This window comes from Emys orbicularis, chromosome 2 (assembly GCF_028017835.1).
Source record: "Emys orbicularis isolate rEmyOrb1 chromosome 2, rEmyOrb1.hap1, whole genome shotgun sequence".
In the NCBI taxonomy this organism is placed as follows: domain Eukaryota; kingdom Metazoa; phylum Chordata; order Testudines; family Emydidae; genus Emys; species Emys orbicularis.
In genome coordinates this window covers 115,722,551-115,735,643 of record NC_088684.1, presented here as the reverse complement: position 1 = coordinate 115,735,643, position 13,093 = coordinate 115,722,551, and the positions used below count along the sequence as shown (strand labels likewise).

Sequence of the window (13,093 nt, the reverse complement as noted above, 5' to 3'; positions counted from 1 at the left end):
CTTTGTCTCGACTAGAGTTCTCAAAGGAGTTAATTAAATGGAGTTAGGTAACTGCATCTAACATCACACCTTTAAACCCTAATCTAGACAAGGCCAAAGAGACTGGAGGCCTGGTCCAAAACCCACTGAAGTCAACAGACTCCCGTTGTCTTCAATGAGTTTTGGATTAGGCCCTATGTGCATAAAGCAAATGTGTGGTGCATATTTCTGTGCATGCTGAAGTTGTAAATGTGGGGCACAGGGACTATGGCACTAATTATTCTGCCATTAGTTGCATTATTTTCCAGAAATGAAAATAATTTCTATGATGATGGAGGGAGGTTTGATGTCCTTGGGACTGACATATGATGGAGCGTGTTTTGAGAGAGGCTGTGAAGGGGCAGAACAGGGGTGCTAATGGAGTTGTGCATGGGTATGAATTATCTATCCTGTTTGATTTCCATAAGCGGTCTTGACTAAATTAGTCAAAACAGGTTGACCACTCAGCTGCCTTTCAGCTTAAGTCAGCAGAGTATGACACAGGTATTCTGGAGGCCCTCCACGTACATAGGATGTGTCAAAACCCTTTTAGTCTGAATAAAACCCTACCTTTTGAAGGCTACCATGAAAATGTGGCCACTCTTTGGGTTTCCCAGTGAAATGTTTTGTAAGGCATTGTGTCAGCATTAGAGATTGACGAATGTACCACCTTTTTTTTGCATGTGGGAGGGGGATGATGTCTCACATGGCCTCTCTCATTTTGATGGTGATCTTGGACAAAGCACTTAAAGCTACACACTGTTAAAATCTAAATAGCAATACATTAATAAATGTCTGGTACAAAGACCTGATAAATGTAACCAAACTGAGTCAGAGTTTACACTAAAACTGTGTCTTGTAACTCAGTCTCTTTTTATTTAGAAAAAGTGAAAAATACTACAATGTAGTATTGAGTTACTGTACTTATTGTGCTTTCTTATTGTTCAGAACCCCATTGGCTGCAGCGAAGTAGTCTTTATGGAAACCATTCCTGATTTCTGTCACAGGAGGGACCTTCTTCATATCGGTTCTTGAAGGCCTTTTCTGGTACGTCTATAAAGAGCAAAATCCCAAGGTAAATAATTGGTTTAATTTAGTAGAAGCGTGTGTGCGCACGCACACACACACACACACACACACACACACACACACACACACACACACACATACTGTACTTCTTACAATTAATTGTAAAAGTTTGACTTGAGCTCTCAGCTGTTCTCTAGAGGCAAATATGTATATGCTTACAGGTTGAACTAAGGGAGCTTTGCTATGTACAATATAGGATGCATTTATTGGTATTACTGTAACACCTAAAGATCTCGACTGAGACAAAGGACCCATTGTGCTGTATGTACACCTAGAGCAGGGGTCTCAAACATGCGGCCCGCGGGGTTCTTTTGTGCGGCCCGCCGAGCTCCCCGCGCCCCCCGCCTACCCCGCAGCGCCGTGAGCCCCACGCCGCTCCCTGAAGCAGCAGACTAGATACTGGACTCTGGACTAGATACTGGCGTTGTCTGTGGCTTTTAAAAAGAAAAAAAGCCCTTTTCTTTACAGGTCTGTCCTACTGCTTTGTAGCCACTCAGGCTTGGTGTCCTTTCTAAATACTACCATCCCTGCAGCCCCAGGCCGGGGGGCAGGGGAGGAAGAGTAGAGGGCTCCATGCTCTCACTTCCAGGCACTGCCCTCCGCAGCTCCCATTGGCCGGGAACGGGGAACCGCGGCCAATGGGCGCTTTGGGGGAGGTATCTGGTGGAGCAAGAGCAGCACATGGCGCCGTTTCCGGCCCCTTCCCCCGGGACTCCGGCCGCTTCCTAGAGCGGAGCGGGGCCAGGGCAGGCAGGCAGGCAGGGATCCTGCTCTGGCCACGGGGCGTGGCGCTGCCACCCTGGAGCTGCTCTAGGTAAGCGGCGCTGGGCCAAAGCCTGCCCCCAGCACCCCAAACCCCCTGTCCGGAGCCCCCTGACACATCCCACACCCTCCCGCACCCCAACTCCCTGCCCTGAGCCCCCTGCCGCACCCTGACCCCCTGCCATACCCTGCACACCTCTTGCACCTTAACACTCTGCCCCGAGCCCGCACCCCTCCTGCACCCCAACCACCTGTCGAGAGCCCCCTGCCACATCCCACACCCTCCTGCACCCCAACTCCCTGCCCTGAGCCCCCTGCCACACCCTGCACCCCAACCCCCTCCTGCACCCCTCACCCCAACTCGCTGCCCTGAGCCCCCTGCCGCACCGACCCCCTGCTGCACCCCTTGCCCCTCCTGCACCCCACACCCCAATTCCCTGCCCTGAGCCCCCACCACACCCCTCCCTGCCCCCCCTGGGGGCAGGGAGGGGGCAGAGTTGGGGTGAGGACTTCAGGGAAGGGATTGGAATGGGGGCAGGGAAGGGATTGGAATGGGGGCAGGGAAGGGGTGGGAAGAGGTGGGGCAGGGAAGGGGTGGGAAGAGGTGGGGCCTCATGGAAGGGGTGGAGTGGGGGCAGGGCCGGGGGCAGCGAGGGGTGTGTGTCAGTGATGCGGCCCTCGGGCCAATGCACTAATCCTTATGCGGCCCTTGTGGTCATTTGAGTTTGAGACCCCTGACCTAGAGTAAGAAACAGCCCCTGCCCCAAAGACTGAAATAAACAACACAGGCCAAGGAAGTGCTATTATCCCCATTTTCCATATGAGGAATCGAGGCACAAAGAGATTGTCCAAGGTCTATGGCAGAGCCAGAACTTTTGAGTCACAGTCCTAATACTTTACTACCTCACAGGGCTCTTGTAAGGGTTAATTTAACCAATGATTGTGAGGTGCTCAGATACTGGAGTGATAAGAACCATATAAAAGCCTAGAGGGAGGGAAAAAGTAAAACATTTCACAAAGGCCCCTAAATGGCTGTAAGATACCACCATGATGGGTGCAGGATAGGAACACTAATAGAACAGGATGATGGGTCACTTCTGCTTAGACCAGAACCCTTGAGCTACTGTCTTCTGCGTACTGTAAACATCACTGTGCCTTTCATTGACTGTACTTTATGTGTATCTCATTTAATTTTCTTCCCTTTTGATTTTTTTAAAAAGAATATCTTTATTTTAAGCAAACATTTATTTTAACAAGTATCAGAGAGGTAGTTGTGTTAGTCTGTATCCACAAAAACGAGGAGTCTGGTGGCACCTTAAAGACTAACCAATTTATTTCGGCAAACCTCAACCTGATTATTTTAAGACCTCAGCAGGCTCCAAAGCCCATACTTTAGAGCTGATATTTTTAAATGATATGATTTAACTTTCCTGTCACCTGTAATTTCTAAAATTATTTTCCATTTACAAACTTGAGAAATGTAAATTGCACCTGACACTTCTTCAATTTGATGCTCACTTTTAGAGCTAAGCACCAATGCCTGTTGACTTTTTCTAACGATGCTCTTTCTATGTGAGTCTCCCCAAAATATTAAAAATGTATAGAGGTTCCTTTTCTTTCACCCTCCTCTCCAACCTCTAGCCAGAGTCCTTTACTTACAACTAGTAATGTTTGCTGATGTATGACCATATTTCATCTGAAGAAGTGAGGTTTTTACCCACGAAAGCTTATGCCCAAATAAAACTGTTAGTCTTTAAGGTGCCACCAGACTCCTTGTTGTGTTTGTAGATACAGACTAACACGGCTACCCCCTGATACTTGACATATTTCTTTGACTCTCATAAAACAGTTTGTGGTCTCTCAATAGGCCTGTTTATCATCCCAACTGGTAAATGAGAAACTAGATGTTAATGGGCATGCATTCTACCGAGGAAAATGCAGACAAGTTTAAGTGGGCATCTATGCTGATCAGCAGTTAATCTCTTTTCTATAATTAATAAAATTAATATTATAATAATTATTAATAATAGTCTAAATACTGATTTCAACAAGATCAGGGGCTATCGTGTTGTCTTTGACTTACCCTAAGAGATTAGGTAAGGCACGTCTAAACTGGCAGAGTTACATCGCCAGAAGTTACAGGGCCGCTCAGAGAGCGCTGAAGGGAAACTGCTGTTGTGTGTTCACACTATTAGCTGCCTGCACAATAGCATGTTCACACTTGAGGCACTTGCAGCGGTATTCGGAGTGGTGCACTCTGGGCAGCTATCCCACAAAGCATCTCTTCCTCTTTTGCCACTAAGAGTTGTGGGAAGGCGGGGGGGGGGGGGTCACGGGGCATCCTGGGTCCTGTCCCAAGGCCCTGTGATACATTGCTTCACATCCCAGCAATCCCTGTGCTTCCGTCCACGTTTGGCGCCATCTTTCAATGGTTTGTGTACTGCCTGCACTGCCTCTTCAGTCTGCAGGAATGGATCCTGCACTGTTGACCAATATGCTGCTTGCTCTCACTAACACATCACGAGTGGCAGTGGAGTTATTCCTTAAACTACAAAGGCAAGCGGAGTTCAACATTGATCTCGCCACACATAGTAGCTACAACACAAGATTGCGTGTGGCATTCATGAAGGTGCTGAACACAGTGGAACGCCGCTTTTGGGCTCAGGAAACCAGCACTGAGTGGTGGGATCACATCGTCATGCACGTCTGGGATGATGAGCAGTGGCTGCAGAACTTTCGGATGAGGAAAGCCACATTCATGTGTGATGAGCTCGCCCCAGCCTTGTCGCGCAAAGACACGAGAATGAGAGCTGCCCTGTCATTGGAGAAACGCGAGGCAATTGCACTTTGGAAGCTGGCTACTCCAGACTGCTACCGATTGGTCGCTAACCAGTTCAGAGTGGGAAAGTCAACCTTTGGACTTAGGTTGACGGAAGTGTGCAGGGCCATTAATCGCATCCTTCTCCAAAAGATCGTGACGCTGGGCAATGTGCATGAGATTGTGGATGGCTTTGCACAAATGGGCTTCCCTAACAGCAGAGGGGCGATAGATGGCACGCATATTCCAATTCTGGCACCAGGCCACCGAGTACATTAATCTAAAGGGGTATTTCTCAATGGTTCTCCAGGCGCTTGTTGATCACTGTGGGCGTTTCACGGACATTAACGCAGGCTGGTCTGGAAAGATGCATGACATGCATCTTTCGGAACATTGGCCTGTTCAGGAAGCTGCAAGCAGGGACTTTATTCCCGGACCAGAAGATCACCGTAGGGGAATTGGAAATGCCCATTTTGATCCTGGGAGACCCCGCCTACCCCTTAATGCCGTGGCTTATGAAGGATCACACGGGGCACCTTGACAGCAGCAAGGAGCGTTTCACCAACAGGCTGAGCAAATACAGAATGACTGAGTGTGCTTTTGGCCATTTAAAGGCCCGCTGGTGCTACCTATATGGGAGGCTGGACCTGGCCGATGACAATATTCCTATGCTTATAGCTGCTCCATAATATTTGTGAAGGGAAGGGTGAAAGCTTCACTCAGGGTTGGACCACTGAGGCTCAGCGCCTGAAGGCTGAATTTGAACAGCCAGAGACCAGGGCTATTGGAGGGGTGCAGCATGGGGCCATAAGGATCAGGGATGCCTTGAGGAAGCAATTTGAAGCTGAAATCCACTAATTTGTTGCTATGCTCGGGAGTGCAGTGCTTGTAATGCTAGGAGGTGATTGTGATTGGTGCAGACGATGCACTATGAAGGTTTAAGAAAATTGCCTGTTGCTTTGCAGGGCTCTGTTTGCTTTCAGTTGATGGAATAAAGATTGCTTTCAAACCAACACAATTCTTTTATTAAAAAACAACAACCGGAGGAGAGAGACAAACAAAAAAACACATCAGCACTGTGGGGGAAGGGGGGGGTCCCGGGACGGTTAAAGATTTGTGTATGTCCAGGTATCATATGCAACCATGTCCTTTGGAGTACAGTGCAGTGGGTACTGTTCTGCAGCAAGGCTAAACTGCAGAGGGATGGGTGTTGAGTGCAGTGGGTAGTGGGAGTCCACAGGGCTGGACTGTGACGGGGGAGGAGTGGAATGCAGCGGGTACAGACTGGAGCCAGGAGGTTGATAAGAGTGTGTTGGCGGTGTCGGGGGGGTGCATGGGAAAGAGTTTTGCGACAGCGGTTGCAGGGGAGGGCGGGCGCGGAACTGCTCGGTTTGCACTGCTAGTAGCGCCTGGAGCGTGTCTGCTTGGTGCTCCATAACCTTTAAGAGCCGCTTCGTTCTGGTGCGCCACGTTCTCCTTTCGGTCCCTCTTCTCGCTGTCCTGCCACTCCTTCAATTCATGTTTTTCAGCCGTGGAGTGCATCATAACATCACGCAGAAAGTTCTCTTTAGTTTTTCGTAGCCACTTTCTAATTCTGCGCAGCCGTTCAGCCGGCAATAACAAAGAGGGAGGCTGGGCTCCCAAGGTCCTCTCTGTGAAGCCAAAATGCAACATTTTACAGAAGCAGTATTTGTTTGCAACATGCAGGCCACTGATTCAGTGATTTAAAACACAGCCACTATTCACATACCTGTCACTAACTGGCTAACTCCAGACAAGCACACATGAGCCACAAGACCCCCAAAATGGTGAGTAACCGCAGGGGCAGGAGAAATCACTCTTCCTGGACCCTGCTGTACATTGGGCATGTAGCTCTTGGGGAGAGCCAGCACTGTAGGGGGGACCTTATAATCATTACTGTCCCATAATGAACACAGCCTGTGGAAAATGTGGGAAGATATCTCGCTGCTGAGGGTGAGCAGGGAATCAAGGGAGGGTCTTCTCCAAGACTGTGGCTTCCACCCTGGCCTTTATGCGGCTCGCCTGTGTGCAGCAATAGTCCCCCAGAGTGACGGCACAGCGGCGCGGGAAAGTTACCCTTAATAGGGCAAGAAACAAAGCAGCTTTGCCAAAGAACCTGCGGCAGCAGATTGCCCAGTATCTCCATGAGAGTTTCCTGGAGATCTGAGGCAGATTCCCGTGAAGTGAGGGAGTCAATCAACACCCTGTTCCGCCGCTCAGACTAGGCATGTGGTGGTACACGCATCATATAGACACAAGCCTGCTTTCTGCAACCCTCCTGCCCCCAACAACTCGCTTCAGCAATTCCCAAATCAAAGCCACTTACCAGGGGCCTCCTCTCCTGTTTGCGCTTCACCAAGTTCCGACCGCTGTGACTGGCTAGCCTCCTCTGGGGTAGAGAAGGGCTCCTGGCTGCATGCATCTCTGGCCTCCGAGTCATCCTCTGCCTCTGGGTCCCCCTCCTCATCCAAGATTTCCTCTTCCTGGCTCGGTCCACCCTTGACTGTCACATGAGACACCAAAGTATCCACAATGGTCTTCGCAGTGGAGGTGGGGTTGCTGCCGAGTATTGCATCCAGCTCTTTATAGAACCGGCAGCTCGTGGGCGCAGCACCAGAACGGCGGTTTGCCTCCTGCACCTTGTGGTAGATGTTTCGCAGCTCCTTCACTTTGACCCTGCACTGCAGTGTGTCCCGGTCATGGCCCCTTTCTGTCATGCATTGTGAAATCTGTCCGTAGGTATCACAATTCCTATGGCTGGAGTGCAGCTGGGACTGGACAGCCTCCTTTCCCCAAATGCTGATGAAGTCCAGCAGCTCGGCATTGCTTCATGTGGGGGATAGCCTAGTGCATGGAGCAGGCATGGTAACCTAGAAAGATGCGCTGAGACCACTGCACACGTCACCGAGCAAACGGGAAGGGGACTTTCAATATTCCCAAGGAATTTAAGGGGTGGAGCACCGGAGCGCAGGGAAGTAGAGTTCAAACTGATGACCAGAGAGGTGAGAACAGGCATTGTGGGACACCTCCCAGAGGCCAACTGCAGTGCTGTAATCGACCAGGATGTCTACACTGGCACTGTGGTGCTGTACCCCTGGCGCAGAAACCTGTATGCCTCTCGTTGGAGTGTGTGGTTTTTTTCTTTTCTTTTTTAATTATTTATTTATTTACAGTGCTGCAACTGCGCAGTTTCTGCACACTAAGTGGCCTGGCCAGGTGTACACCTCAGGAGTTACACAGCAGAAAGCTGCTTTATTGCACAGAAACTTGCCAGTGTAGACAAGGCCTAAATGTAGAACTTCCAAAAACAGATACTGCTACGCATTTGTGTTAAGACTGGAGAAACATGTAAAATGATATCAAAATTCTACTCTTTCTTTCTTGGAGTTATGCTGATTCAGGGTACAAATCAAAATTTAAAAATTATATGGAGAAAATGTAAGGATGGGAAAAAATAAGAAATTTATTTCAATTCACTTCTACATTAGGACGATATTTCCAAGCATGCATTTAAAAATAAAAGTAAAATGAAACTAATGCCTCAAAACCTGTTCAGTACACATTGAACACTGTTTGAATTGTATGGATAGGACCTGAGACCTGGTAACGGTTGGAGGTGTGACCTACTAGGGAGTTGAATTCAACTATGATCCTGCATGAAAGGCTATTGGTCCAAATTTTTTTATCTGATCAATTGGCTACAAGGATGTAATTTGAGACATAGCTCATTGTTGGCCCCATCTGATGCCCAGTTCTTCCATGGGTATTGGATAAGGCGTTTTAATATACACATCACTCACTTTGCCAGAATTTTTGTCAATTTGCAGCCATTACAACAGGGTTATCCAGTGGTAAAAGGCTCATTGTATTAAAACTGCACCAAATTCAGTCTTAGAGACTGGAACTTGCATTCTGCAGAGACTGCCTTATTGTTTTTGTTTTTGTTTTAAATAAATAAATAAATATAGATATTTATAGTTTTATATATATATATATTATATTATTAATTAAGCATAACTAACTCCTTTTGGCCGAACTCTGCTCTACTGATCATTGCAAATGCAGAGTACCCCCCTAACTTCAGTGGGATTGCTCCGAATTTAAAATGATGAATGGAACTGAGAACATAATTTGGCCTCTTGCACTTAACCTAGTTGGATAGAATACATTGAAAGAAGGTCTGGTTTAAATCCCAAACATCTCTTAAAAGTTGTGTTAATAGTTTAAAAAAACACACAAACAAAAACAAATGCAGGGATGAAATTCTGGCCCCACTGAAGTCCAATGGAAGTTTTGCCATCGATTTAAATGGGGCCAGATTCCTCGATAGATACTTAGACAATTTATCAAGGTAAATCTGACACTTTATGATTAACTGATTAATATAAATTGTCGTATAGGGTTTTGGATATTCCTGCATATTTTCTACATCTATTCTAAATACGTCCTATTGCTTATTTGCATGTACTTGATTTATCTTTATATTTGGGGAGGAGTGGTGCCTTTTTTCATTTTTGACTTTAAAAAAAAAAAAAAAAGAAAGAAAATCCATTACCATTATTCATTACTCTTAGAATTGCCTATTGCATCTGTATTTTTGGCTTGATTGTTCCTGCCTTCACTCATGAGAATAAACCTTATGTTAGTAGTTCTAATGGAGTCAATGGGGCTAATTGCACAAGGAAGGCTGGAAGGATTAGTTCCTTCTAACCTGATCCTTCTAGCATTAGTTCCTTCTAACATGAATTCGCTGAGGTCCTTCTATTGACTTCAGTCAGGCCTTTAATGCTCAAAAGTTAACACTTCTTATCTGTCACTGTATTTCCTTTGCTATTTTTATTGGCAGTTGAGGGCAGAAAGGAGCTTGCAGAAAGTGCTCAGAACACTGTAGAATTGGGCACTTAATGAGAAAAGAAATGGCATTTTCCTGAACTAAGGATCACTTAATTTGTGAAGGTATGTTTTTTTCACATAGTTTACTACAGGGGTTCTCAAACTGGGGGTCAGGACCCCTCGGGGTCATGAGGTTATTACATGGGGGCTCACAAGATGTCAGCCTCCACCCCAAACCCTGCTTTGCCTCCAGCATTTATAATGGTGTTAAATATATAAAAAAGGTGTTTTTAATGTATGAGGGGGGGTCACACTCAGGGGCTTGCTATATGAAAGGGGTCACCAGTACAGAAGTTTGAGAACCACTGGTTTATTGCATCCATATTCCTCAACTGCGATAATAGCAAAAAACCAACCAAACAAAAAACAACAAACAAACATAAATACCCACCAAAAACAAAAAAAATCTGGTATTTTCTTTTAATAAAATGCTAACAAAACTTGACTGTATTAAGGTTTCTTATGTCATGGATCAGTCCATTTGGCAAAACATTCCAGATCTCTGATTTCTGGTAGCACAATGCATGGTGGTATAAATTAACAGAGAGTTGCACTCATCAGCAAATCAGGAGCTTGATGAATAAATATAACCTGAAATCAGACCTCGGTGTATGATTTTTACATTCCCCAACTTACCTTAATATAAAAGTTTATAAACAGAATAACCAGTGTGGCCATGTATGAAGACTGGAACATGAGGCAACCAAATGGAAATCCACATGGCTTCACGGCAGCACTAAGAGTGTGGGTAATGGTGAGCAGAAACTGAATCTGTAAAAGATAGATCATACATTTTATTTATATAAATTTAGATGAGATTTTTTTTTTTGGTTTATTACTATTTGAGCATTTTCAGGAAAGAGGATGGTGATCATTTAATCAGGTATTTCCTATGCAATCTCCATATTATAATTTTTTTGTAGTTTGTGAGCGTTCTGTTGGGGGCATTGTTCTGAGGCTATCCGAATTATTCTCATATAAGGTCTAAAGAATTAAGGGTTGGCCATTTTATAGATACTTTGGAAAACACAAGTTTTCTTACAGGACTGGCTGGCAAACTGGTAGCTATTCTCTTTTAATGGGGCTGGGATGTCCCCTAGAACACTTTGTGCCACCTACAGCATCATCTTTAAAGCAGAACCTAAGAGAAACCTGATGAATATCTGAGACCTGAAGAAGCCGTTTCAAAAGACTGAGCTGAAAATGGAACATCCATTTTAAAGGAGAAACTAGAAGTCTGGGTCAGGTAAAGAACTGTGTTGGTAGGCGTAAGAAGACCGCAAATAAAGGAGAAATGAGATGGGGAGGAAGCTGCAAAGATTTTTTTTTTTTTTTTTTTTGATTACCAAACACGGCCTAATTAACTGGATCATAAGATCCTAGCCAACCAAATGAATTATGCGGTACTCCATGGAACAATGTACTGTATGTAGTTTATTTAGAATGAGGCATTATTCTGTTTTAAGTGTGCAGGAAAACAAAAGACCTAAGATGCAGTCCTGATTCAAAGAAGACACATTTTCACAAGACTGTTTTAGAGCTTTTTGCTAGTGTCTGTTCCCAAAATAAGAATAAAGAAGTCTTCTTTAAAATGCAAATGTGTAGAGCACATTCTTCTACCAGTAAGGAGTGCAGCATGACATATGTTTTTGAAACACAACTCTTGATGTATTAATGCTGACTACAAAGGGCACATGGCTTTGTGTACTGTATCCAGACTAAAGCAGATTTTTCTAAATCAGAGAATGTTTGTCTTGTGCTCTTGCTTCTTTGTGATTTTTTTTTTTGCATTTTCTTATTGGACTAGGGTTACATTTCCTGCTTTGGAGAGACTTTGGTGCATGTAAGTAGCTGATGCAAAACTTTTTTTCAAGTCATACAATTTTAAAGCTCTTTAGGAAAGTTAACTGAGAAGTATATCATTTTAACATCTTACATAATTGATAGCTTTTATGACTTTTTAATCAGTGGTGCATTTACCATGATTTAGTAGTGTCCATTTTCTATGAAGGCCATAAATAATGGGAGGGAGTTTCTCCTAGAATCACTACTGAATACTGTCTCCCTCGGTGAGTAATATGGTGTATTGTCCATGACAGAGAGGCCCATTTGTGGTTCTTTATCCTGTGATAGCAACTCTTAGAGGCAAAGTAGATGAGATAATTTTTTTTTATTAGACCAATTTCTGTTGGTGAGGGAGACAAGCATTTAAGCTTATACAGAAGAGTTCTGTGGAGCTCGAAAGCTTGTCTCTCTCATTAGGTAAAAAGATATTACCTTAACTACCTTGTCTGTCTAATATTCTGGGACCGACACGGCTACAACAACACTGCATAAAGCAACACTTGTCAGGCCTGACATACTCATTACACCTCACGCACTGGTGTCTTGATATTTATTTAAAAGGCAGCATGTAGTGTATCATTTAAAAGCTAATATCTCACTGATCATTAATATTCTTGAGTTATGTATGTATGTGGTGTGTATTAAGTGTTATGGCTATATGCTGAAATGATGACTAAAATGTGTTTAAGCCAGGTCTGTCAGGGAAAGTTGGTAAATAGGTCTGTCCTATACAAAGGAATGCTTGGTCAACAGGCAGAGACAGTGAAGGTCCATTTACATATCAGGTAAACAAAGCTATTAAGCTAACAATCGGGAGCAGACAGCTTCTAGAAGGAAAGAGAAACTTTATCTGGGCTATACGGACAGGGGGTTTGAACTTCAAGTGACAAGCCATTGAATCAATTGATTTATAATACAGTAATGTATACAAAGTTCATTGAATAAGCTGTTTTATGAAAGCCTATGACAGACTGGTGATTAATATATATTAAAATAACAGTATAAGGAATTATGGATATTCATTGATATTAGACTTTACAGTCTGTCCAATGAAAGGGAGAAACAGGTCTCTGCCAGACAGGTGGGAACAGCACAGCTATTTACCCATCTCCTATGTAAATTTAAGCATGGTGGAATCAAAACAATGGAAACTCCACTTCCATCCTCCCAGGTATAGGAAAAACAGCTTGAGGTCATCCTGCCTCTTGAAACAAGGTAATTGAACTTTGGAAGATATAAGCAAAGACAGAAACCATCTTTGGCATCCATCACTAGACAGACACAAGCTGTCCTGCAAGCTGAGAAAAATGGGTCCTTTGACCAACAGGATGGTGAAGTTTCTGGGAACTCAATATAGGTGAGAGAGCTGCTTAGACAAAGATCTTTCACCTAGGAAGACAACATCTTGTACTTCTGTGGAAAGTCCTGACTGAGGAAAAGTCAGCTATGGCTGGGAAGAAGGAAGATTTGGTGAGATCAACCATCTTGAACAAAGTCTGTACCTGACTAAATTGAGTTGAGTTTTAGACTTTTAGCCGCATGTTTTCACTATTATTTGCTTGCAACCGTTTATAATTTTATTCCTTTTGTTTGACATCATTTAATTTGTCCCATTATTACTAAATCTGTTTTATTTTTACTATAAAC

The 13,093-nt window shown here is 44.5% G+C and overlaps 1 protein-coding gene across 1 annotated transcript in view; it reads right to left on the bottom strand.

Moving 5' to 3' along the window:
* Window positions 1-942: 942 nt before the first annotated feature.
* Window positions 943-13,093, bottom strand: part of ELOVL2 (ELOVL fatty acid elongase 2) — a 47,848-nt gene continuing 35,697 nt past the window's right edge. The window contains exons 6-7 of the mRNA XM_065399407.1: window positions 10,238-10,372; window positions 943-1,071 (exon numbers count right to left, since the gene is read on the bottom strand). Of these exons, the coding sequence (XP_065255479.1) occupies window positions 943-1,071; window positions 10,238-10,372 (264 nt within the window). The remainder of the gene's footprint in view (window positions 1,072-10,237; window positions 10,373-13,093) is intronic.